The sequence below is a fragment of the Sphaeramia orbicularis genome, chromosome 11 (genome assembly GCF_902148855.1).
Source record: "Sphaeramia orbicularis chromosome 11, fSphaOr1.1, whole genome shotgun sequence".
Lineage (NCBI taxonomy): Eukaryota > Metazoa > Chordata > Actinopteri > Kurtiformes > Apogonidae > Sphaeramia > Sphaeramia orbicularis.
In genome coordinates, this window is record NC_043967.1 from 12844941 (window position 1) to 12872904 (window position 27964).

Below are 27964 nucleotides of genomic sequence, written 5' to 3' on the forward strand. Positions count from 1 at the left end.
TTGATCCTGGCTTCATGTACGTCACAATAAGCGTCCGTGTGAAACAACAGTGGGACCAGTGTGTAGCAGCAGCGAAATTAAGGAAATGAAGGTCCAATTCAGGAAAATTGTAATTGAATATCATTTTTAATCGATTCAAGTTGATTAATTGATAAAATGTTTCAGCTCTAAACAGCATAAAAATGTCAAAAACTGAGAGGTAAGAGGTAGAAAAAGATTGGACGAAGAAGAGTGAAAGATGTGAAAAGCAGGAGAAGGGATTGGTATTAATTTAATTTCAGTCATAAATTTTACAGCACAAATTCCTCCCTGTCTTAATGCCTCCTGCTTCTCTCCGGCTCTCTGGTGGATTAGACTGAGTTTTATTCAAATTAGCCCCTGACAAGAAACCACTTTTAAAACATAAAATCCACCCCCTCCTCCACCTCCATGTTTCTGTTCTCCCCCTCGTCTTAACAGGAGTACTTCATCCTGCTGATCCTGACGGACGGCGTCATCACTGACATGGCGGACACGCGGGAGGCCATCGTCCACGCCTCCCACCTGCCCATGTCCGTCATCATCGTAGGCGTAGGCAACGCAGACTTCACGGACATGCAGATTCTGGACGGGGATGACGGGATCCTGCGTTCACCCAAGGGCGAGCCCGTACTCCGTGACATAGTCCAGTTCGTCCCCTTCAAGGACTTCAAACATGTGGGTTTTTGGAAACACGGGAGGTTGAGGGAGATGTGAATGTCTGGATTTCTGGTAGTTTTGATAAATGTATTTCAGGCACAAAATGAGACTTACTCTCAAGGGAAGCCTCAATATCAGTCAAAGTGTACAGTTTAATGACTTTCGTAAAGTATAGAAGGTTGGCACTGACATCTCTTTCTGGAATATTCCCCCTCAGGCAGAACTAAGTCGTAAAACATGTTAAAGCACTGCTACCTGTAGATGAGAAAACAAAAAAAAAAAACAAAAAAAAAGATGTGACAAGATGTATTAAATTAAAGTCAGGCCATACTTTCGTCTACTATATACACCAAACATATTACCTACGCTAATGTACTCTCTCTTAATTGGAAGACTTAGGCCCAATCCCAATTCACCCCTTAGCCCTTCCCCTTACCCCTACCCATTGGCCCTTGTACTTGGCACTACCCCTTGAAACAGCTGCAAGGGTCAGGGGTTGAAACATTCCCCTATGAAATGAGACAACCCTTCAAGACCTGTTACGTCATCAGCAGTCATCGATGCTGCTATAAACAGATAGAAGAAAACTTTGTTTCTGAAAGTATTCACCATGTCATCAGCAGCTGTAACCGTCTCTGTTGCATGGGCTTTGGGCATCTTTTTAAGGCTATCAACTATAAACTGTAGAAATGCGATCTATAACACATTGAAACGGCATTAAATGGTCAATCAAATTATTAAGTTGTATATGAAGAAAATACGTACGTTTGTGTTTCTTTCATCACGCTGCTGCACTTGTTGGCTGTATTTACCTCCAACTTGCCAATGATTTGAACAGAATTATGGGAAATTTTCCTTCCCCTCCGTTCATCGTGTGGTCCTGAAAAATCTCCATTTCGAGGCCTCCGGCTTAGTCCGCCTTAGTCCGCTCCGTCTAATCAACAATCGGGACAACACTACCCCTTCGCGTGTTGGCACAAAATGGAGGGATGAGGTAAGGGGGAGGGCCAAGGGGTGAATTGGGATTCAGGTTTAGTGACATAATAGCACTGTTTTCCCAACTATTGTTAAAAAAAGCAAAACAAAAAAAAACAACTTTATTTTGTAGCTGCTTAATTGATTAGAATCGTTATGCAATCAATTGTTCAGTTATCAGTAAACATATAACTAAAAAAATGTTAGCTAAAAAACAAAAGTGTCAGCTGTTAGCTTACGGCTGGTTAGCTTTTAGCTTATGCTACGCTAATGGCTAAACTCAGGGTGTATGTGTTAACATTATAATGAATATGGGAATGAATGATGATTTTTTTTTTTTTTTTACTTTTTACTTTACTTACTTTTTTTTCTAAACTAAAGCCCTTTCAAGCAAAATAAAAGGAAGGCTATAAAAAGTTCTGAGGCCATTAAGAGCCACTAGCTATTATGAAATGTTAAGAGACACAAGCTGTAAGCAGAGCTGTGGAATTTTAGCAAATACTGACGTTTCTAAAGAGTTTGAGAGATTGGAGTGGCTGACCCTGACCACAGTACTGATTCAGATCTGGAGTTGGTCCCTGAGCTCCTCCTAATGTGCGTTATGTGCTGATGCTAATTGCTAATGTTAATGCTAGGTACGGTGTGTATGTATTAGGACTGGTAAAATGTAGACACCAAATTTCCCCTTGGAGATAATAAAGCAAGTTAACCTTTAATCTTTAAAAGCTCAAAAAAAGCAAAACTGGTTCTGACTTTTATAGGCATTCTGTTTTCTACATCGTTTAGATAGGCTTATGCTTTTAGCTTGACGTTATCCATTTTCTGATAGCCTCAGGTTAAAGTAATTTATTCAGTCTCTGTTTTTTAACCTTCCCTAAAACACACAACACCTAGCATTAGCAGTAATGCAGTAGCATTAGGAGTTAGCGATAGCCCTTAGCACAGTAGGAGGAAATGGGTTAAACATACGCACACACATAGTGACGGCAGTGCATTAATCAAATACAATAAACTATTGCCACTGTATCAATAAATACAGGTACAATAGCAGCTGATCTCTAACCTCTAATAACTCTAACTGTAACTCTAGTCACAATTCAACAACTTATTTTTACTATTTCATATGTAATTTAAAGACAAACTATGAAAATGAATTGCATTTTTAGCACCAAGACACACACCAGTTTGTCATGTTCAATTATGTTTTTTATAATTTGCTATTAATATGTTTAATAATGAATAATCTATACTTACCTTCTTCTTAATTAGAAATTTCAAGCTGTTCCAAACCATTACTTATGCACTCGATTTTTCAATCCACGTTGATAATCAACATAGATTATTTTCTGCTCATATTATTCCACTAGTAGCTTATAGAATAAGCCTCAAAGACGTTTATTTCTACACATACAGTATTCCTAATTAAGAGGAGTCATTTATTAGCATTAAACACTGGAACACAGAAATGTAAATTGTATTTGTGTTTTTCCTCTTAGGCTTTGTAAACAAAATTTTCATAGGGCACATTCTAACTACATAATTTAAGCACACAAATCCTGTTAGTGAAATGTAAAAATAAATTGCTGAGTATGACAGGTGCCAATGGAAGTGACATGCCTCAAGATTAAAGGGGGGGCCAAGGAGGTGACATTAAAAGACAGCTGTTGTAAATGGTTGAAAATGTGGAAATGTTAAATTAATTATGACATCTCTGGTCCAGCTGTGTCTTTACAGCTGGGAAAGGAGATAATCATCACAATTATACAAAAATAATGGTGAAAATTGGATTATAAAAGAATTGCCACGGGCCTAAATGTTAAATGGAAATGATATGCGGAAATACTTGATCAACAAACAAGGCTGAACAAGTGGCCAAACCAACTTTAAATATTTATTAAAATGTGAAACACTCAAAACTTCACATATTTTGTTGAGTTTAAGTAACAGCCAGTGACAAACATTATAAATTAGGACGTATCAGTAGCATTTAACAAGTTCCACTTCCACAGTGGCTGTATGTGTGTGGGTGGGTAGGTGGGTGCATCGATATTTTGTATTTGGAGGGTGAGGAGTGTGAGCGCGTGGGCGTAATATGCTTGGTGTTGCTCGTCAGAACACATCAGCTACGTGGTCACTGGGTTTGACTGTGTGTGTGTCTGGTGGCATTAATTTTGCCCAGCTTTGACAGGGTGTGTTTGGCTGGGTCTGTTATGGTGAGTTTGGTGTGTGACAGGATGAGAAATCAAGCAATTACTGGTGTGCTAAACAGAACCGAGAAGGTGTAGGCCTCAGCAAACTGACAAAGGAGTACAAACTCATGTAATGGAAAGTACAGAAAGAAGGGCAAGAAAGGAGAAGTAAGGAGTAGAGTATGAAAAGAGGAATGAGGAAAGAAAGAAAGGGAAGGTGGAGGGAGATGGAGTGGCCAGTGTTAGCGGTAGGGGTGGTCAACAAGAGACCAGAGCTAAAGACAAAAGGGAGCGAGGGAGTGTGTGACAGAGGTGGAGAGGTGATTTTCTGCTCTGTCGTTTCTTTTCAGAAGGGATTAGCAGGACGGAGCTGCTGTGTGACAGGCAGAGAGGGGGGGATAACAGGTAGATAGGAGCGGAGGGGAGAGAGCAGGACGGAGAGGGAAAAGAGAGGAGGAGGAGGGGGAGGAGGAGGAGGAGGAGGAGGAGGAGGAGGAGGGGTTGAGGTGGGTGCACTTTGGTGGTGCATTGTCTCTGGGAATTATGTGAGACGGAGTACAACAGCCTCCCTGACTTTGAGGATTCTGAAGTGTGTGAAAGTGGATGGAAGAAGGCGGCCCGTGTGTGTGTGTGTGTGTGTGTGTTCATGTATGTAAAGAAATTAAGACTGGACAATGTGGGCAAAAATGTTGCCATGATTAAAACTGTCACATTCAGATTCAAACTACTTTATTAATCCCAGAAGAAATTGTGTGTTAGAGTTGCTCCACACAAGCAGAAGTAGAAGTAGTAGGGAAAAATTGATCAGTTTTGTTAATATATATATAGGGTTGGCAGTTCAAATCCCGCTCTGTCCTAGTCAGTCTGTTGTGTCCTTGGGCAAGACACTTCACCCTCCTTGCCTCCAGTGCCACTCACACTGGTGTATGAATGCGTATGACTGTTTGGTGGTGGTCGGAGGCGCGAACTGGCAGCCACACTTCTGTCAGTCTGCCCCAGGGCAACTGTGGATACAAGTGAAGTTTACCACCAACAGAGGGAGAATGTGAGAGCGAATGAATAATGGGTCAATAATGGAAAGCGCTTTGAGTGACCAAAAAAGCGCTATATAAATCTAATCCATTATAATATATATATATATATATATATATATATATATGTGTGTGTATGTGTGTATGTATATAAAATGGAGTGTGTGTGTGTGTGTGTGTGTGTATATATATATATATATATATATATATATATATATATATATATATATATATATACACACACACACACAGGGTGGGGAAGCAAAATTTACAATATTTTGAGGCAGGGATTGAAAGACAGTGTATGACCAATTAGTTTATTGATAGATAGATTGAGAATTTATTTGCCACAAGAAAATTTACATAATAGAAAATGTTTTTATTCTATGTGTCCTCCTTCTTTCTCAATAACTGCCTTCACACTCTTCCTGAAACTTGCGCAAGTGTTCCTCAAATATTCGGGTGACAACTTCTCCCATTCTTCTTTAATAGTATCTTCCAGACTTTCTCGTAATAGTTTTGCTCATAGTCATTCTCTTCTTTCCATTATAAACAGTCTTTATGGACACTCCAACTATTTTTGAAATCTCCTTTGGTGTGACGAGTGCATTCAGCAAATCTCACACTCTTTGACGTTTGCTTTCCTGATTACTCATATGGGCAAAAGTTTGTTAAAAGGTATGGATAATAGTGTTAGGTATGATTATGACATCAATATATGTTTGGTTTCAAAACAATTGACGTTGTGCCTGCTGAGAAAAACAACTAAATGTTCATTGTAAATTTTGCTTCCCCACCCTGTATATATATATATATATATATATATATATATATATATATATATATATATATATATATATATATATATATATACACATATAAAGCTCTAAATAAACACACACAAACACACATATACATATTAAATCAATATTATCAATTATCAATGTAAGTAATAAAAATATACATGAATAAATTGTGTGCAAATTACTGTGTGTAATTAAGTCCTTATAAGGAGGAATTATATAGTCGATAATATCAACAAAATCAAAATTAATCCATAAAGACCCAAACATCCACCACTGATCAAAAATGTTTACTAACTGTTGATCCACTAATCCTATCAATACATGTAAATAATTGGTGTAAAATACAGTTTGTCATCTTTTCATGGTCATCAGATATGACCCATTTGGACGTTCAGAGGCTCCATACTGAACATGGAAACACCGTCATATTCTACAACACTGATTCACCAGTAAAACCCATGGAGTTGGATCAATGACAGGAGTTGGAGACATCTGATTTTATGTTCAGTTAATGATCTGTTTTGTTGAAGTCACTCTTCTTCATTTTTTTTCTGATTTGATCTTAGGGTTAGGGTTATAACCTTTGAATTTACTCTGAGCTTTAAAGAACATCTACATGATCAGTAAATTAAATATAGGAAAATACCTGGTTCACTGAAAAATGCAGAGGATTATAATAAGATTAGATTATAATAAATGGTGAAAAATCACTTGGGAAAGACAAAAAATTATTTGGAAGTTGTGATAAAAAGGGTTAATGTTTGTTGTTTGGAGATTAGGTTGATTTTTGGTCCTAAATGAAAATTGAGGACTAAAATATTTTTTTTTACTGATGGCCAGAATTTTACTGAATTATTACAAACTAAACAAGAACAGTTTCCATAGTAACATCAAACTTCTGCATAACCTTCCACCCACCTCACAGAACCTAGACCTCCTCACAGTCCCTGTGGTCCTGGTCTATCAGCTCACCCACCATCAGCCTCAACACAAAAGGTGCAAGGGTTTTCTCCAGACTCTGGAAATCTCCTCCTACTCAAATCTGCACACTGGAATCCATTACAGAATTCAAGTAAAACTACAAAACATTAACAAATTTTGTCATTTTTGACAAGACAAAAAATAGACCTAGAAAGACATAGAAAGACAAAAATGTATGTGTAAGTATGTCTCTAGAACAAAAAACATTGTAACATACTATCATGATGATGAAAAAAGATTACCATAACATTCTAGAAAAATTATATTGTAATATATTATAAAGTTATATCCCGATAATTGTTTAATTACTCTAGTGTAATAGGATTTTTGAGTGAGGGTTGTTTTGGCTTGTTTGGCTGTTTTCTTTTACTCAACATGCATCCCAAATGTATGTTACAGATTATGAACCATCCTGTTTAAAACAGAATAAGTGCTGCAACTCTTTCACTGACTTGATCAAACTGATTACATTTCATTACTTTTTGATCACTTATTCTAACAAATGTTTAAACTTGGCAATTGTTTTCTCTGGCATCCAAGAGGCTGTGAAAATCCAACAAGAATCAGTCACAAACAACACTTCAAATCTGAGCGCATGCTGCCAAATGAATGAGGTCCGTCTAGACGATGAGACAGCTCCTTGTCAGCCATCCTGCTCTGGATAGTGATGCACTCAGATGTGTTCCAACAGCTAAAAACAAAGCTGCCCAAAGAAGGCATTCCTGCACAGCATAAAGATTCACAGACACATCAATAATATATTCAGAGGTAACCGCTTAGTAATCACCAAGTCTAATAGATGACATTTGATCACGTACGGCTGTGTAACTGTAATATGTAACTTGTGGCATATTTTATACTATATGTTCTCCCTTGGGCGCCACTACCAACTGTGGACCCCATGGGAGGTAAACGTTGTGGGTCCTTCAGAGGGGGTATGTGTGTGTGAACGTACTGTAACAGCAGGAGGCATAGGGGTGCATTTCATAAGTCCCGTAGCAACCGCAACAGATGTGAAAATGAAAGTAAAACATAACTTTGAATGTCCGACTCCTGGCTTCTGTGCCTTTCTTCTTCTGCAGAGCTTACACAAAATTATCATAACTTCAAACCTATACCCATGGGGCCCCCTGGAAATGCTGGGCCCCATGAATTTGTCATGTTTACCCCCCCCCCGCCCTTTACGGCACCCCAGTGTCCTCCCTCCAGAATATGGGGATAGTCTGCAACCCTTGATAACACTGTTGAATACTGCAATGATTATAAGACTTGTCATGTCTTAGATGAACATAACAGTCGACACCAAAATTGCAACAATTAACCTGAGGGTAGTTGGAGCTAAGTCAGATTGTCTAAATGTTTAAAATTTTTGAGATATGTATATCTTATGCACTCATATTACAGTTATGGTGAAAATACTATTTACCAGTCAGCTCCAGCTCTACTCAAGTCCCTCAGTGTAATGTAGATGTCAACCAGTGGTGGATTTAGTTTGGAGCAGAAAACACCTGAAGGTGATTCACTGGATGATATTAACCACAAAAAAAAACAGACTGTTGAATATAAAGTAATTAATATGTAAAGACATAAATCTGTGTCGCTGGAAACATTAAGTCAAAGTTAATTAATCAGTAAATTTGGAAATGAGCATCAAACTAACCATAAAAAATCTAGGTGGGACCAAATTTGATCTTTTGATCTATTATTTACACTCAAAGTCACTGCAGTGTTTGAAGTTCTGTTTTAAAAGCCTACACAGTAAAAAACAGAGTGTCAGTTTAACTCTTAGAACAGTTGAATTTAACGCTGTTTCAGATGACATTTGGTCCCACTCAAAATTAGTGTCAAATGTACTCTATGGTCAGTGTCAGATTTTCAGAGTTAATTCTACTCAATTCAGTGTCAAAATCAACAATGAAATGTGTAAAAATATTTAATACTGTGGTGTTTTCACACTGCTAAGAGTAGGCTTGATATGATTGCACTTTATAGAGTTACTTTAACTGTGAATTTAATTAAAAATGACTCTATTAAGTTTTAATGTTTATTTCTCTGCAGTGTTATTACCTCGGCCAGGTGGTATTGTGATCGCTTTGCTTTGTGTGCGTGTGTGTTTGTTTGTTTGTTTGTTTGTTTGTTAGCGAGATAACTCGAAAAGTTATGGACAGATTTTCATGAAATTTTCAGGAAATGTTGATACCGGCACAAGGAAGAAATGATTAAATTTTGGTGGTGATTGGGTGGGGGGGCAGATCTGTCTTGGTGGAGGTCTGTGCTCTCCAAGTGCTTTTTCTTGTTTTAGTTGAGATCATATTGTTCTGTATGTGGAACCTGGACTAAAACGAGTTGGACATCCTTTATTGTTAATATCTTAAGTGTAATTTTTGCGTTTTGCAAATTCATCCCAGGCCCCCGGGCTGCATGTTTGACACCCCTCCCCTGGGACATGCTTTTCCTTTGAAATAGCAAAGTCCTTCAACTCCTGTCATTGATCCAACTCCATGGGTTTTACTGGTGAATCAATGTTGTAGAGGATGATGGTGTTTCCACGTTCACTACGGAGCCTCTGAACGTCCAAATGGGTCATATCTGATGACCATGAAAAGATGAAAAAACTGTATTTTACACCAGTTATTTACGTGGATTGATAGGATTAGTGGATCAACAGGTGTCAAACAGTTTACATTAGTAGATGCTTTTGGTCAGTGATGGATGTTTGGGTCTTTATGGGTTAAATTGAGCGGTGCATTCTGGTGCCTTTTTCTTGAGGACACATATACAAACCCATGATGGTCCTGGAGGACGAAAAGGTGAAAGCAGTGATGTTTTGGAGGTTGTCGAATATGCTTGTCCAATTGCATCAGTCTCAGTGGTCTCAACCTACAGCGGCATCAGGCTCAACAGATGTGTGATGATAATGTGCGAGTGTATGTTTTGACCTGTCGCGTCCTCACTCATTCTGTCTCTCTGTTACGTCCAGGCCTCCCCTGCTGCCCTGGCCAAGAGTGTTTTGGCAGAAGTCCCAAACCAGGTGGTGGATTACTACAACGCTAAAGGCATCAAACCCAAGTGCATGTCAGATTATGAGTCCACGAGAACCTTCAGCCCCTGACAATGGACTTATTGCACACACTCCAATACACACACCCATATGTCATATATAAACTGTATATTGACGTACTGTATCATACATTAACACATGCAAAAGCACAAACACATATAAACACATACATGTACACATAGCCGTCATACATACAGTAGTCTAGCTCAAACAATTAGCTCGTTCTGGTGAAATTATTCCATTGATGACTATTGCATGTTTGGCCACAATGGCTTCACCTGGGAAATAATTACTCTCTACTGTATATCTGAAAGATGTTTATAGACATAAGAGCAGTCTCTTGAACCAGCATGCAGACTCAGATCATAGCCTGCCCAAAGAAATGACACTCCTACCTTATTTAGATAACTAGCAAGTTCTTAGACTTAAAGATTTGTGAGTAGAAAAACCAGAATATGTGACTGCATAATCCTAAATGCTTAGAATTAGCATTGCAAATGTTATTTATGGGAATGGTAGTGTCCCTATTAGTGTACTGCATAAATGCATGCATAATTCAGCGCCTGCTAATATCCAATCTCCAATAGCTGCTTGCTAGTTATGAAATAAAGTATCTCTGTCATTTGAGTGACATTCAGGGTTGTCTTGGGTGTTTTGGGTTCTTTTCTACAGATCTGTTTCAGATTTTGAATGATCTGAACAACTGAATAATTGTAATAATTTCTTAATAACCTTCTTACATTGTAAAGAGTTTTGGAAGGGATAGCTAAGCGTGCGTGGTAGACACTCATCTGTGTGCTGAAAAGTGTTTTTTTTCCCCTGTATTCTGCATGTTGATTATAATAAAGACACTTTGGGTTTTCACTTGTGTGATCTTTATGTGTTTGTGTTTATGTTAATTGTAGCAGGAGGGTCAGTGTGGTAGAATAATCAACGGGGAATTCATGTAGGTAGAATCAGTGCCCTTGGAAGTTAGAGAAAAACTATTTATCTCTGCGTGTGTGTGTGTGTGTGTGTGTGTGTGTGTGTGTGTGTGTGTGTGTGTGTGTGTGTGTGTGTGTGTGTGCGTGCGTGCATGTGTGTAAAGACTATTATGGAGAAGGGCAGAAAATAGAAAAGTAAATAGAGCAAGCAGGTGGTAACCTCATAGTGGATTTATTTTTCTCCACCTCAGAGCTTCCTTTTCCCTCAACACCAGTAAATATTCAGCCTATTTGTACATGCAGATCCCCGCTGAGGACATAGTACATATCTTTGTCTCTCATGGATAGTCTTGCTTATTGTTAAATGAACCAGCACTCTGCAATATTTCAGACCACCGCACACACATAAATACAGTAGCCCTCAGACACCTTCATCCATAACATCTCTCTCTTATGCTGTCTGTTAGACAGGCATTAAAATGCAAGAATAAATTATTTCACTAATCTCCATATAGTTAATTAGGGCAAGCCAAAGTTGGGCTGTCCTGAGAGTATACTCTATACGTGCCTCAGTCTCCGTCAGTCAGATCAGTATTCAACACATGAGCCTCCTGATGTCTATTTCACCCTGAGAGACCACCTGCATCAGGGAGAGAAAGAGTTCTGATGAGGGTGAAAGATGAAAACCACACAGAATTAGACCAAGCAATAAAGAAGTAACAGAATAAAATAAAAGGATCAATGAGTTGTCTGATTTCACGATAACCAGATAGAATAGAGGCCAAGAGGTGAAACTGAAAGATGTAGTGCTGCTGTTACACGCTAATGTCGACATGGTAGAAATAATTATGCTTCCTTTTTTTTAATTTTATTTATTTATTTATTTTTTTTTTATCAATATCATATATAAAAGTCACTTGAAAAGAGTAATGACGGCAGACCAAAAGTTTAGAGGAAAAAGCTGAAACTTTTTGAGGAGCTAAATAAATAAATAAATAAATTTCTATGGTAATCATTATGGTGGTACGAACTGAAAAAAGTCGTACATTTCCCTTCAATAAATAAGCTGGTGATTTTTGTTTCAGTAATATATAAATTATTATTATTAGAATGTATTTAAATAAGTCATTATAATGCTCTGTATTCATACATTAAACTCTTTTTTTTTTTTTTTTTTTTTTTTTTACATCTTTAAATGTACAAAACTCTCGATGGGAGACATACAAATTATGTTGTACACACTGAATACATTAAACGTTTACTGTACAGTGAATGTTGGTCGTGCGGAACCATCGTGAGGAGGTACCGACCTGTTTTTAGTGACGTACCGGAAGTACCCTGGGTGACTTTTACCACAGGACGAAAACGAAGGCATGGGTGGTGGAATTACGCCCAGATAGTCTATATTTGATCGCTTTTATATTTATTTTCGTGTATGAATCTGACAACAATGGCGGCGTGGAGTTGTCGCATTCTTCTTCAGCGAGGAACTCGACTCATTTCTGTCCGAACGGCAGCTGAAAGGTGGCTAATGCTAACTGTGTGTTAGCTGTTATGTACTTGGAGCTTTAGCTTTAGCATGCTACTGACACTGACCACTGAGGTGAAGTGGCCTTTTAGTGTTGCAGTTGGTCTATAATCACCTGCTTGATTTAGCTGCAGTTTTAAACATGACCGTTTCATGTGGGTTAACTGGTTTATTGCTAAGTAGTATCAACCTTTGTCCAGATTTTGTTTTAGCATAGCTGGTGTATATGTTAATATCACTTGAATTACATTTTTTAGTGATTTAAGTAATATGATTTTAGCATGAATAGAACAGGACAGATACCATTTAACCGCCCGATTTCCTCCATTAATGAAATGCTCTAATACAGAACAGCAAGGCTACGTTTCAGTTTATTTTGGATTGTAAAATCACATATGTATATACTGCCTAATACCCCACAGTTGCCATTTGAAAACTGTGTAAACATGTGTATTGTAATCCAAACGTCTACTACTGTAACTTAGTTCCCGGGCTGACAGCTCCTTAATACATGCAGTCTTGTCCTCTCCAGTCCCTCCCCACTGGTAGGATGTATCAGAACAGTTAAAACCACAACTTGGTTTGAGGAGCACCTCACAGAGGACAACCAGGAGTACATGAGGAAGAGCACGGCAGAGGAATACAGAAGACAGATGGCTGAAAAGCTCAACCCACTCAAAGATGAGCCTTGGCCACGGCATGAGTGGACAGAAGGTATGTGTCATGATAAGCGAAAGCACTGTCTCTCATTTGGTCTCATCCCTGTGGCTTTGGTTAACATAGTGTTCATCTGTCCACTTGACAGGGACTCGGAGAGTGGGATTAGTGGCTGTGAAGTTGGGGATGGCTCCCATTTGGACTAAAACAGGGGAAAGACATGTAGTCACCATGTTACAGGTAACACAAAGATACTCGCACATCAAGGGCTTTTTTGATGCAATACTAATGTTGCCTTAGTATTGCATCACAACAACGTCAGGCTTTCCTCAGGAATGACAATGTGTGTGCATATCTGCCATCAGTAAGGAAATGATCAGAAGGTCAAACTTGAAGTCATATAAATTGGATTGTTCTGTGGCGCGTAAGGAAGAGAAATGCAAATATTAAGTACCTTAAACTTCAGCTGCAGGCTCTTGTCTTGGATGAGAAATCCTTCAGCTTCTATATACTCATTATACCTACCTTAAACCAAGGTGCAAGCACCAGATACCTAACTTTTATTCATCTCACGCTTTAATCTCAATGACTAATCTCTCCATGAATAATTTTAAAGCAAACTGTGGCAGAGTGTTCATTCTACTTAATTGATAATGTCATGATGTTGTGTGTAGAATAACAAATTTCAGCCTGAGTAAGATGTCAGTGTACAAAAGAATTTTCAAGACTGTACAAAAATATATACTGATACACATTATCACACATGCATATATGCTAAATGTGTATAGACACTTAAAAAAGAGTTTCACAACTCATTAATCATCATTACCTCCACCAAGGAGGATTTTTTGTTTGTTTGTTTGTCTGTTAGCAAGATATAACTCAAAAAGTAAAGGAAGGATTTAGATGAAATTTTCAGGAAATGTTGATACTGGCACAAGGAACAAATGATTAAATTTTGGTGGTGATTGGGGGGGTGCCTTGGTGGAGGTCTGCACTCTCCCCGTGCTTTTCTAGTTATTATTTGTATTTGACCAGACATCATTTAACATTTCAGTTTAAAAATCATATTTGAGATATTAGCATGAATACCTTTTTAACATGGCCTTCGTATGAATTTATCCAACAGTTTCAAAGGGAAATTGTCATTTTTGTGATTGTAGTACACACATTATCTTTCAAGGGTCATTGAGTTTGACATATAAATACAAACATACGTGATCAGACCCAGTAAATGTCAGATTGCTTTAGATTTTAAAGAGACTTTGTAACCTTGGCATACGTTTTATAGTTACACTGCAGTGACATTTTTGCCATTTTGTTCCCGGTATCAAAATGTATTAAAACTACAAATTTTAGACTAGATTCTTAAAGATGATGTTTATATTCATGTACTTTCTATGTTCATTTTAAAATTGTAACAATTTTAAGTTGAATTTAGAGGATCACATCATTGAATCCTATTATGACACGAAGATTAATTCTAAGTCTTGTCATTTGTTTGTTTATTTATTGAGAACATACAAAAGGATACACAGGAAGGATACAGGAATCTGTTCCAGATTATAATCAGAACATTCAAGTTTATCTTCTCAATGGGATGTCATGCCATACACACAATACATACAATAAACCTTTAATGACTGCAATTTTTCATGAATAAATGTAGACTTTTTTGAATTATATTGTCCTCATCTTTTTTGCAGTTGCGTGTTATTTTGTGCAAAACACCTGCAACATTTTTCATGAATAAATGTAGACTTTTTCGAATTATATTCTCTTCATCTTTTTTGCAGTTGCATGTTATTTTTTGCAAAACACCTGCAACATTTTACACTCAGGACTCCATCACTCAGCATAACTACAGTTATTATGTTCAAATGAAACACCATCATCATCATTGTCTTACTGATTTTCTGTCCTCTGTCTTTTAAACAGGTGCCAGACTGCCATGTGGTAAAGCACCTGTCCAAAGAAGCATATGATGGACGCACAGCTGTACTGTTGGTTGGAGGGAAAAATGTATCACCATTCCATGTAAGAAAAAACTTTAATATTTATTTAAAAAAAAAAACAAACAAAACATTGTCAAACCCACTGTCAAATACCTTTAGCGGCTTTGGGAAACTAAAGTTAGGCTGAAGCTGTGAATTTGTTGTACACACACTCTTTTGTGGAGAAAGAAGAGACAGATGGAAAAAAGGCTGTGGGTTTTAAAGTTCTCACGTCTTCGAGGACAGAACACCCAATATCCCAGCTTCTGCTGTCTGGAGTTTGCTTTGTCATGGTCACTTAATGAATGAGTCCTGCACTAAATCACCTGAATACTAATAAGAGAATAACAGCTTACCCGTAGGCATAATCTGAAATGAACAACAAAAAGCAACAGTGGAAAAATATTTATTTTGAGTGGCTGTGTGACCATATTTGCAATCAGTCGTCGTCCACATCGAAAAATGTGTGTGTAATAAATTAATTGCCTTCTGATAGCTTTTAAAATTACTTGACCCTAAAAATCAATTTGCTCTGTACTTTAAACCTCATCTGTGCATTCTCATTCATGTCAAATAGAAAACAGTTTTTTTGTATTCAAGGATTCAAGAATACAAGGATTCACAAAGAATGAGCAATTACATATTATGATTTTAACACCGTAAACATTACTGCATTTTGCCCGTGGTTAGAGAAAGAAATAGAGAAATAGACTGTATAACGTGTGGTGCATAGTCCTTCTTGAATCCATCAGAGCAACACACTGTTGATTTATTTATTTTATTTTACTAGAATTAAGAAGCTGCTTGACTGTACTGTACCCATTTATTATTCCACTGCTCATCACTGTCTTGGTTACATTTCATAATCATGCAAAAAAAAATCTAATCAGGGTGACAGTTTCATGGAATCATAACTGTATTTTGTCATTTCCCTTCAATGTGATTGCCTTTGGCGTTCATATCAGTCCTCCCAGTCCGTAGTGAGGATATTATACCCACCCACAAACCATCAGCGACTTGATTTCTCTCTGCTCTCTCCCTGCTGTCTAAATAAATGGGTCCAAGTGGTTTTTATTGCTGCTGTGTTCCACTAACACTGACAATCCCACTTCATCTGAAAATATCTCTGATGCTTGTAATAAACTCCTCACCCCATTATTGCCTCAGCTGCTTGTCAAACCTCTGTCAGTGAAAACTAAGCAGGAAAGAAGGAAAATATGAAAAGCTGAAACGTTGTAAAAGTTTTTAAGTAAATCACTATGTATAAGAAGCACTTCCTCCTTTTTAAAAATGCATCCATCTTTTAAAGATACAAATGAAAGCAGTGAATAGATCAAGGTCTGTTTTATTCACTGAGTCTTGAGAGATCCTTGATGAGCCACTGTCGGGGGTTTCACTTGTCAAAGTTGTTTTCAGTCAATCTCACGCAGCCGCATCTCACTTCAGTCAGAGAAAGAGTTTGTCAGAGTGAGAAGCTTTGGCAGGCTGATTTTTCAGTCAACAGAAGGGGGAGTAGAGCGTTTAGAGTGACTGGAGGGGCTTGAGATGGGAGTGAGCCGAGCGCAAGCAAATGTCAGAGCTGCCCGCTGCCAAGTGAGCGTGTGTACGCCTGCCCGCTCGCGTGTGCTGTTGGCTCGAGTACAGTCATAACAGACCCACGGCTAATTATATCCCCAAATTTGAGTTTCAGGGATATAATGGTTTTACCCCGACCACCGCCGCCGGATATCCTTCGTGTGAACGCGATAACTAGAACAGATTTGGTTCGATTTCTTATCCCTTGATGACCACCATAGGAGACCCCTAGTGGAAGAACCTTATCGATTTCAGCTTCTCTATGAGTATCAGAAGTCATCCAAATGGGGGCGCTTTAGTTACCTCCGCCAAGGAGGTTATGTTTTTGCCAGGGTTTGTCTGTCTGTCTGTCTGTCTGTCTGTCTGTCTGTCTGTCTGTCTGTCCGTTAGTGTGCAACATTACTCAAAAAGTTATGGACAGATTTTGATGAAATTTTCAGGGTTTGTTGGAAATGGGATAAGGAAGAAATGATTAAATTTTGGTGGTGATCGGGGGTGGGGGGGCCCATGGGGGGGGGCGCAGACCAGAAAATTTAATCAAAATCTGTCCATAACTTTTTGAGTTATGTTGCACACTAACGGACAGACAGACAGACAAACAAACCCTGGCAAAAACATAACCTCCTTGGCATGGGGGGGCCCACGAGGGGGGGGGGCGGGGCACTGATCAGCCTTGGCGGAGGTCTGCGCTCTCCGAGTGCTTCTAGTTGAATATTAGTTTTTACCTCCGCCAAGTGTAACGGCAGAGGTTATGTTTTCATCAGAGTTTGTCTGTAACACTGGTCTACAATTTTTTAGAAATGACTTGCTTCAGAGATTAAATGTGCTAAATGTTACATATTTTAATAAGATTAATTGGAAAATAAATGACAAAAGTGCCGGTTTGCTGATGTTTTCAAGGTATATGATCTAAGTGTTATTACACATATATATTGGTTTATGTACATTTATATAATAGTTTTATAAATCTTCCACTAAATAGAACCTGTAAAGTGAATGTATTCTAATGTGCAGACAGTGTTTTGAAGTAGATCTTGTAGCTCTGAGACAAATATTCCTTTTGAGTCAAACCCATTCTCTTGTTAATTCTTGAATTTCACATTTTGACCCAAGGCTGTATCTTGGAAAGTTCAGCCAACCAGCATTTTTTACTTGATTTTTCTTTATCAGTGACTCTCATGTGGTAAAATTTCATTACTTTTATTCTGGAAGCATTTTCCTTGTAGACCAGTGTAATGTAAAGTTATGGACGGATTTCCATGAAATTTTCAGGAAATGTTGATTCTGGCATGGGGAAAAAATGATTAAATTTTGGTGGTGATCAGTGATCCGGGGGGGGTGGGATTTTTTGTTTGTTTGCCTGTCTGTTAGCAAGATGACTCAAAAATTTATGGATGAGTTTGGATGAAATTTTCAGGAAATGTTGATACTGGCACAAGGAACAAATGATTACATTTTGGTGGTGGTGGGGGGGGACTGATCTGCCTTGGCTGAGGTCTGCACTCTTTGAGTGCTTTTCTAGTTTGGACATAAATTAAGCAATTGGCAATTGAAATAAAATTTGGTTCATATTGATGGTCTTACAAATGTCCATTTTCTAGCTACCATCCAATAATAATAATGGATTAGATTTATATAGTGCTTTTTTGGTCACTCAAAGCGCTTTCCATTATTGATTCATTCGCTCTCACATTCCCCCTCTGTTGGTGGTAAACTACACTTGAAGCCACAGCTGTTCTGGGGCAGACTGACAGAAGCGTGGCTGCCAATTCGCCCCTACAGCCCCTCCGACCACCACCGAACATTCATAAGCATTCATACACCAGTGTGAGTGGCACTGGAGGCAAGGAGGGTGAAGTGTCTTGCCAAAGGACAAAACGGACTGACTAGGACAGAGTGGGATTCAAACTGCCAACCCTTCGGTTATTGGACGATCCGCTCTACTATCTGAGCCATGGCCCCCCCAGAGTTCATATGGTGTCATTTTCATTTACGAGGAGGAGTTTTGTGGGGAACAGTTAGTTCTTTGACCATTATTCTTTCATTATCAGGTCGATGTAGCTCAAATTGAGTTCATATCAGTTGTGTAACAATTCTCTTTTATAGGTGTATATACAGCAGTAGGTTGGGGGGATTTCGGGGATATACCCTTGCTGTCAGCCCCCGACAGCGTAAGCCTCATTTTAAAAAGTCACACTTCTGCTAGCTACTCATTCGACTCTCACCACTTTATTTCCTTCCTTTTGTGTTTAAACATCTCTTTGTTTCCATCAATTCCGACCGACAGAGGTCTGAAGAGGAAATGGACATGTTCAGGGCTGCAGGAGTTCCACCAAAACAGAAAGTCACCACCTTTAAAGTCTCAGACGACGCCATCGTCAAGCCAGGTACCATATGTGTTACACGCTGCAGTCTTATTATTTTACAACGCCAAAAAGTTTTGAAAGTAACCTCAGTCATGGTTTGTTCAGGCACTCCTCTGTATGCAGCACATTTCCGTCCAGGCCAATATGTGGATGTCACTGCCAAATCGTAAGTCATGTTCTGCCAGCTTTCCTTCTTGGCTGACGGAGTTTCTTCTTGGCTTCTTTTTGCCCTCTAATCTCCAGCATTGCATTTTAAACTCTTTGACTTGGCTTAAGAGTGCAAATACTGCAGTTTGTATTCCCTCGTGCAACAAGTGAAAATCATACTGCTACCTGAAAATGTATAAATGCACATGAATTTACTTTTGTGTGTGTGTGTGTAGCATTGGTAAGGGTTTTCAAGGTGTAATGAAGCGATGGGGGTTCAAAGGTCAGCCAGCCTCCCATGGCCAAACTAAAACTCATCGCAGACCAGGAGCTTCGGGACCTGGAGGGGTGAGACGGACAAACACTCACACATAAATTGACAAACATGAATCTGTGCCAAACATGAACAGTTGGCGTCCTATAATCCACTAATGTGAGTACTTGTCGTCTGTTCATCGTCTGCGCTGTAGGATCCAGCCAAAGTTTTCAAAGGAAAAAAGATGCCCGGCAGGATGGGAAACGTCTTCGTGACAGCCTATGGACTGAAGGTACACAGTCACAGAACCAGGAGTATGACCCTCACAGACGACAAAATGTTATTTGATGAGAAGAGTCTTATTTGACCAAGTTTTGGGGCCATATTCATCAACACTCCCTGTACAAATGAGTTGATCAGAATTTTTAGACTTGTTGCCAATTCCTGAGATCCAAGTAGTAGATCGTAGGAAAGACAAAAGTTATTCACAAAGCATCCTAGTCCTTAAAAGGGCTTAGACAGTGAAAATCTGTTGAGAGAAGGGAGAAGAGTTTAAAGAGGCTTAAGAGTTTCTGAAGCAGAGAACAAGATGTTAAAATGACAATGAGGCTGAGTTATTGTTAATGCAGTGCAAGGTTCAAACTGAACCTAGCAAAAAGTATTTTCTTCACTAGAATAAATCTAAAAAAAAAAAAAAATTCTTTTTTGACACTCACATTTTTATTGAAGTTTTTCACATTTAAACAGAGATACATATTCAAATTATGTATATCATTGTAGAGTTAGATCGAAAAATAGGACAGATGTGTTAAGTAAGAAACAAAAAACAGAAGAAACAAGTGGTGCCAGGAACAACAAACCCCGCCCCTCGCACATATTGTAGCTTATTTTGGCATTGATCCAGCTGATGTCATCATGTCAATGTGTGTGCTGATATCAGCATATCAACTGCCCCTATATATGTGCCAAGTTTGAAGTAAATTGAAGTAAAATTGATGTTTTTATAGACATTTGACATCTCACCCATTATAATTAAATGGGTGAGAAAAAAAGATCTAAAAAATTTAAAAAAAAATCTGAACTTTGACTTATGTTTCCCAAAATGTAATCACATCTATTCTGGGTCACTGGCAATCTATAAACCCAATTTGGTATGAATTCAACCAATAGTTCTGCTGCTACAGACATTTGAAATTTTGCCCATTACAAGTAAATGGGGGAAAAAAAGATTTTAAAAACTCATAAAAAAAATTGAAACTTGGACCTATTTTTCCCAAAATGTAATAACATCTATTCTGGGTCATTGGCAATATATAAACCAAATTTGGTATGAATTCAACCAATAGTTTTGCTACTGTAGTGTTAAAAAACAAAAAAACAAACTGAACCAAAAACAATACCCCTTGCCTCCCCTTTGGTGGGCGGGGTAACAATAACAGTCATGGTTGCTGATATCGATCATCCAAAACAAAGTACATATATTTGAGCCAGTCAATCCTTAAGTGTCGTTCACTGTGTCATACTATGTCCATTTCTCCCACTTAGTCATAAAGACACTTCCTGTCATTCTAAGCCGATGGGTCATTCTCTCCATGTTTTAAACCTCTCTTACGATTTCTAACCACTGAGTTGTAGTGGGTGGTTCAGCCTTGCACCAGTTTCTTGTTATTGCTTTTTTTCATGTGACCCATAACATTTTGGTTAAATATCTACCTTTTTCTGGAACATAACTATTCGAACTTCCAAGTTTAGTTCAGTTTTTTGTGTTTTTAGCTCACTGGCCTTTAGGACATGAGCTATTGAGCTATCCAGCATCGTCATAGTCGTCTTCATTAGCAACTTCTTCAAACATCTTCTCTGATGCAACTACTGGTCTGATTTTTGAATTTTTTTAATGAAGTTTCTTTTGGACAATGCCTTCAAAGCTTATTCACAGTTCTGAGAAATTTTGATTTTAGAATTTTTTTAATGAATTCTTGAAATACTAACAATGTGCCTTTACATATAATGGTTCATGTTTTGATGGCTTATAACATGAAAATGCTTAGAGTTATCATTATAGTTACTATTGAGCACTGATAGGAAGTCATATATGGACTTTGATTGAATTAGTTGAGTTCTCCTCCAGTGAAAGTACCACCCACTTCTATTGGAAGACTGATCTGCATCAAGACCACAGGACTCTAACATAGTGGCAGAACCTGACAACCTCACAAATTCAACTTGTTATTGATTCTTGATAGAATATGCCGGTGAGCTACAGGGCCATTGGTCCTATTTTTAATACTTGTACATAATCCCTTTATTTTGTTGTGTCTTAATAAAGTGTGAAATAAATAGGTATGTTCATTACAACCATCCAAAAACAACAAAACTAAAGGTGGCCTGTGGTGCTGTAAATAAATAATGACTCTTAATCATGTGACCACCAGTCAACCCATCACTTAAGTAACAACTCCTAATCATCTAGGGAAATGTTTAGTAAGGGGGAGTTCTGATTGGTGTGAAGCCCGTCCACACAGCTGTGGTTTTCAACTTGTTTGTCCTTGACTGTAATTTGACTTCAATATTCTCTCCTCTGCCTCCTCTCCATCTCTCTCTCTCCTTAGATATGGAGGGTCAATACCAAGTATAATGTGCTGTATGTTAACGGCTCTGTCCCCGGCCACAGGAATTGCTTACTAAAGGTAAAAATAATCACACACACACACACACACACACACACAGAGCGAAGTGTAATGTCGAAGGCCAAATCAGCGTGCTTAGTGTTCTGACAGAGGCAGGTGACCTTGCACCTGTAAAGTGCCGTCACACCTGCAAGACAGTGTGATCCATCTTCATTGACACCGTGCTGGATCAGCATCGTGTGTGCGCATCTGTTTATGTGAGGCGAGAGAATGGGAGCACACACCTTAATGATGTTAGTAATATCCTGAGCATCCATCTCCATATTCAGCATGTTGAGCTTGACTTTTGCGTGTGCACATATACACACACATAGACTCTTATTTGTTTTGCAGACGAGTGATAATGAATACAAATGTGCATTCCATTTCACCAACCTCAGCTCTGTCCTGTACTCACTCACACATACACACACACACACACACACACATTCTGTTTGCATGGGTTTAGAGGACATTACAGTGACTTAGGTTTCCTGGAGGTCTACACTAAACACAGTATACCCAATAGGCCCAGCCTTAAAGGTCCACCGTCTAATATTTAAGGGGATTTAGGAGGATCTAATTGCAGAAATGGAATACGATATTCATAATTTTGCTTTCATTAGTGTAGAATTACATGAAAATACGAATCATGTTTGTGGCGGAGCAGCTCTGCCCCTCACCATCACTCTCCACTGCTACCTCAAACACACACTCACTCACCTCCAAACTCAGCAGTCATGATCTCAACACCAGCCTTTTTTACTTTTTTCACATTTTTGCCATCACTGTGACCGAGGATTTGACACCCGGCTCAACTGCCATCCCCATACGCACACACACATTCACATTTTACTTCACTTTTGAGTACATGCAGCAACAACAGCTGGGCGCAGGTGGCGAAACAGTATTACTGTTTAGATAGTCAAATTTCGCGGGCTTGGGGGAAGTTACGTCATGCCCAGGGGAGGGGCTATGACTGTAAAAGGGGACATTTGGACCTGGTACGGGGGAGAATTTGTGGTCGTTGCATAGAAGGTTTCAGTGAATTTTTGAGTGTTGTGTTAACATTGTTGTGATAATTTTTTTTCCTATTAAATGGAGTTAAAGTTGAACTCTTGTAAATATGATAATATCTGTAAATAGTATTTTTCCACCTTTTTTGTTATACTTTTTGTGCTGTTTTTCCTTGGGCACTTGTTTGTACTGGGAGGAACATTAATAAAACACCATCACTGCAGCTTTACAACTACACCATCATTTTTTCACACATTTTTTGGTCAGTTTGAGAGAACTTTGTAACAAAGATTTCATTATCTTACAATGAGCCTTTTATTTGTACACTGTAAGACCGCATAAATTGAGTTTACTTAAAAAAAATTGAGGAAACTGGTTGCCTTAAAAAATTTAAGTACTGAGTAATGAAAACTTGAGTGTATTAAACTTAAATGCTTGATTTGAATGGAATTGCTATTTTTAGTACAACACACTAAATGCCAAGTTAATTTAACTTAAAATTTGTTGCAATGTCATTTGCTTTGTATAATCATTAGACTTAATATCATCAGTTCATTGTACTCAATTCCAAGTTGATTTAAATTCAAATCTTTTGCAATATAAATTGCTTTGTATAATTATTCAACTTACTATATAGTAGTGTGGATGGAAGTTGGGTCAGGAAGTTTGCTCAATGTAATTTACCAATACAGGAAGTGCTTTTATTTTGGCAAGGCTCAAAGATTTATGCAGAATGAGACCAATCATAGATGAACAGTAAAGCCATTGTTCAGCCTATGGTTCTCACTCATGGTGCAGCTCTACAAAAATACAAAAACAAACACAAGAAGGCCAATAAACATTGCCATACACACATTAAGTCAAAATTAACTCTAACACCACAACCCCACTGCACAGAAAAAGAACACATTTTCAACAACATGTCCAGTACCCACAATGCAATGCAGAGATAAAAAGGTGTGGTTATGACTAAAACTTAGTGATTTAAATCCATTCAACTTTAACTTTTTTGTGCTTTTGACTATGTCTATAAATTAGTAGAATATACTTAACTTTTTATAGTAATGTAATAAAACTGAAATCATTTAAGGACATTGTAATTAAAGCATTTCAGTAAATACAAAGTCCAGGCTTACAGTGTATAGCAGGAGCAGATCACTGTTGTTCCACCATGTTGTCCCTCAGTGTTTTGAGACCTCTCACTCTTTATCCATTCCATAGCGGGCAGCATTCAGTGTTAAGCTGCATTTGTCTAAAGAGAGACTTCCAGGTTTTTTGTGATCACTAATCTGCTTCTTCTACACTAAATGTCATTAAATATCACACATTAACCTTTTAACCCTTGAATTTAATGGTTTACGTTACAAGGGGTCATGAATTTTTGCTCCAATAAGGGAGCCAAGGCCCGACACGTGACTGTGAGTGGAGTCTTCATGATAAAACGAATACAGTACGTGGCCACAAACACACACAGAGGCACCAGGTTCCACATCAGATGAAAAGGGTTCAGATGTAGGTTGATGATGTTTTTTAATGAGGTGTGGCCTTGATGTCTCTCTGTAAATATTGAAGGTATGGTTTAAAAATAGGACTAGAGCTGCTGCATCTTGTGATTTTTTTTTTTTATTATTATTTTTTAATAGGTTATCACTTAGCCAATATGGATGATGGGTCTCAAAAGAAATCATTGCAGTGGATTGTAAATCCAGCACTGCAGTAGTCACTTTTGGTGTCATGGCTGCGACAACCCAACATCGAATTAATAACACATAAGACGATAATGCAGATGGTCTAGAGCAGTGATTCTCAACTGGTGGGTTGCGACCCAAAAGTGAGTCGCAAACCCGTTTTAAGTGGGTCATGAGCCTTTGTCCTGGCAAAAAATAATGTAAAGAAACCAATCCTGTGGTTTATTTTTTATGGAGCGGAGCACCACCCATTCACACCCCCCATCAGTAGGTGGCGGTAATGCGCTGTAATGCTAATTAACTCCAGACATTTCACAGCATAAAAGAAGACCCCAAAGTTTCTATTCAAATCATGTCGAAACTCAGCAATGACACCGACTACATGTGGTTTAACCTACACTGAGGACAAAAACCGCAGTGTGTTTAATGCTTGAATAAGAGACTGAATTCACTTTTAATTTTTAATTGAGTGCACTTTTGGGTTTTGGTTAAAATCTACCTTATTTATTGTTAAATATATATTTCCTATATATTTATGTACAGTCGCGTAAAAAATTATTAGACCACCCCTTGTTTTCTTCAATTTCCTGTTCATTTTCATGCCTGATACAATTAAAGGTACATTTGTTTGGACAAATATAACAATAACAACAAAAATAGCTCATAATAGTTTAATTTCAGAGCTGATATCTATCCATTTTCCATGTTTTCTTGATAATAACCAAAATCACTTCAGTTCTTACGTCAATATCAATGGCATTGTACTGACAAAAACAGTGCTTTTAGGCATTCCATGTTTTCTTTTCTGTCTGTTTTAGTCACATGATATACACAGGATTTAGTACTTGATTGCATAACCATTGTTTTTGATGACGTTTGATGGTCTAATAATTTTTCCGTGACTGTATTTCCGTCCTTAGCATCACCACCTGCTGGTCAGTTTAGTTTATCATTAAATTCGTCTTCTGTGTTTGCATACTGTGACATTCTGTATTATCTCAGGCTCAAAACACACAATCTTTTCATTAAGTAAATTTGAGAAGTTTAACTTTTGTCATTTTGTGTCACAGTTTGTCATTGATGGGTGGTAGTGGGTCCCAAAGCCAGACCAGTTGAGAACCGCTGGGCTAGATAATATAACAGAAGTGTGAAAACAGCTTCACTAATGTCTACTACGCACATACATAAACAGGGATGTGTTCAACAAACCCACCGAGTCAGACGGTCAACACCAGCATCTGCAGCTGAACATGATCCGAACATGTTTTAAATCTGCCATCATGACTTTACCATGACATTGACAAACTTTACACCAAGCTCTGCTGGTTGAAGTCAATGAACCAAACACTTGTGCTAATGCTAATGACCCACGATGCAAAGTAGTGAAGCCTCAACACAATTACTGACCAAAGGAGCTGCTGGTGTTCAGAAGAACCTTTTATCTTAATACAGATGAATCCAGGCAGTTATAATTGATGTTCTGCTTCTGGTCTAACTTAAAAGCCGACATGAGAAAGATTACCATGTGTTTCCTAGTGTTAAATTCTTTCATGATTACCTTTTTACTCAACCACCGTATAATTCAGAGGTGAATCCTTGAATATTAAGATAAGATAGTTTTATTTGCTATTTTTTACACATTCAGGTACATAGAAAGTATTATGCAGAGATCTCTGAGTGTAAGTATAAAAGATTAAAAGATACAATCAGAGTAAAAGAAAAAAGCAGTGTAACAACAATTAAAAGACAATATCACAATGACTTGTAATAAATATCTAAATATAAGCACTACCCAGAAATTGAACTTGAACATATTGCACATGAGAACATTGCACATTCCCTTTCCTTTTATACATTATGAATATAAAGATTTAAACCTAAATGTCTGTCCATCCAATGAGTTAGAACACTCAGTTTCAAACTCTTGCATTTCCTCCTTTTTTTCCTTGTGTTTGTGCCATTTCCGGGTGTAAACCATTATAATTTGTTCCTCCAACCAGTAACAGCATTAAGAGAAGTGTGTGGGTGGAATAATACAATAGCATCCACTCCAGTTACAGCAGCATACGGGGCTCATGTGGTCTGTTCTCATGCTTCACATCTGTTAGAGCAGGGGTGTCAAACTCAGATCCTCGAGGGCCGGAATCCTGCATGTTTTAGATGTTTCCCTCTTCCAACACACCTGATTCAAATGATAAGCCTATAATCAAGCTCTGCAGAAGCCTGATAATGACCATCAGGTGTGCTGGAAGAGGGAAACATCTAAAACATGCAGGATACCGGCCCTCGAGGACCGGAGTTTGACACCTGTGTGTTAGAGAGAGTGAAACTGGGCAAAGCACACACAGTGTTACAGAAACCTCTTGGTCTTTGGAACACAAATAACCTTTGGCCACAGCAGACAAGAATGAGTGTGTCCTTCAGCTGTGATCATTTAAGATCCATTAAATCAACTCCACAGGTCCATCTTCAACCCTATTTCTGAGTAATGACACCAGAAAGGTCATTTTGAGCCCTGGCCCTTTAAATGCACATGAGCCACTTCAGGCCCCACCCCCTCCACGTTGTCGGCGGTGCTGATCTGTCCCGTTCAACCAACAACTGAACATTTTAGGTAATTGGCTCCAAGTTTGGACATATTTTCAGTCAAAACTACAACCGCTGCTGCTGACAAACAGTTATGTCGTACTCGTAGAAATGTTTGTCGGAAGTCTTGACCTTATATGCGCAAGTGTCGTTACCTAACTACTTATAAAACATAACAAATTAAGCAGGAATTAAAATAGCTTGTAGCAATACACTTGATTTTTGCCGTAATGAATATAAAGATAGCTTTGCAGCACCTGGAGGGTTCAAATTCAAACTTTTGGAACTGTTAGGGTCCAAATACACAAATAAATGAACCAAAGACTAAAAAAAGTGGGTTTAACAAAATATGACCCACTTGAAGATGCAGAATTTCACTGGACACAAAGAAAAATTGTCTTCTTCTAATTAACTAAAGTTATAGTGGAGTAAATAGTGCAATGTTTGCCCCTGAGATATAGTGAAGTAGAAATGCACATTTGCAGAAATTGGAAACACTTGAGGAAAGTACAGAAATGTCAAATTTCTGCTTACGTTCGGTACTGCACTAAATGTACTTACGTTGCGCTGCTGCTGTGTTTCAGGTACGGGATACGGTCCTGCCAAACAGATCCTCCACCCTGCTCAACCCTCCCTTCCCCACTTACTTCACAGAAGACGAGGAGAACCTGGAAGAAGACCTATACGATGACGACCTGTTTGTTCACACAGAGCCGTCTTTAACACTGACCTGACCACACACACACACACACACACACACATCGCAACACTTTTCCACCTGAACACACAAACTGTCTGAATCATGTAATTAAAGAGTAAAATAATTCCTTGACATGTTAT

General features: G+C 38.3%; 2 protein-coding genes across 2 annotated transcripts in view; both read left to right on the top strand.

The window, feature by feature from the left end:
- The window catches only part of cpne4b (copine IVb), a 59496-nt gene extending 48911 nt beyond the window's left edge, over positions 1-10585 (top strand). Inside the window, exons 15-16 of the mRNA XM_030147696.1 lie at positions 460-696; positions 9641-10585. Coding sequence (XP_030003556.1) covers positions 460-696; positions 9641-9772 — 369 coding nt within the window. The 3' untranslated portion in view covers positions 9773-10585. The remainder of the gene's footprint in view (positions 1-459; positions 697-9640) is intronic.
- Positions 10586-11977: 1392 nt separating this feature from the next.
- On the top strand, positions 11978-27963 carry mrpl3 (mitochondrial ribosomal protein L3). The gene is made up of 10 exons (XM_030148050.1): positions 11978-12168; positions 12705-12886; positions 12978-13069; positions 14768-14866; positions 18686-18785; positions 18870-18930; positions 19148-19259; positions 19382-19459; positions 21777-21854; positions 27709-27963. Exons 1-10 carry the CDS (start codon positions 12080-12082, stop codon positions 27856-27858), a joined length of 1041 nt encoding a protein of 346 aa, XP_030003910.1. The 5' UTR covers positions 11978-12079; the 3' UTR covers positions 27859-27963.
- Position 27964: the final 1 nt, after the last annotated feature.

Bases quoted from the DNA above. Each gene is read 5' to 3' on its own strand.
- mrpl3 (XM_030148050.1), top strand. From the start codon at position 12,080: ATGAATCTGACAACAATGGCGGCGTGGAGTTGTCGCATTCTTCTTCAG. The intron at 14,867-18,685 runs GTAAGAAAAAAC...TCCGACCGACAG, and splicing joins AAAATGTATCACCATTCCAT to AGGTCTGAAGAGGAAATGGA. The intron at 19,460-21,776 runs GTACACAGTCAC...CTCTCTCCTTAG, and splicing joins TGACAGCCTATGGACTGAAG to ATATGGAGGGTCAATACCAA.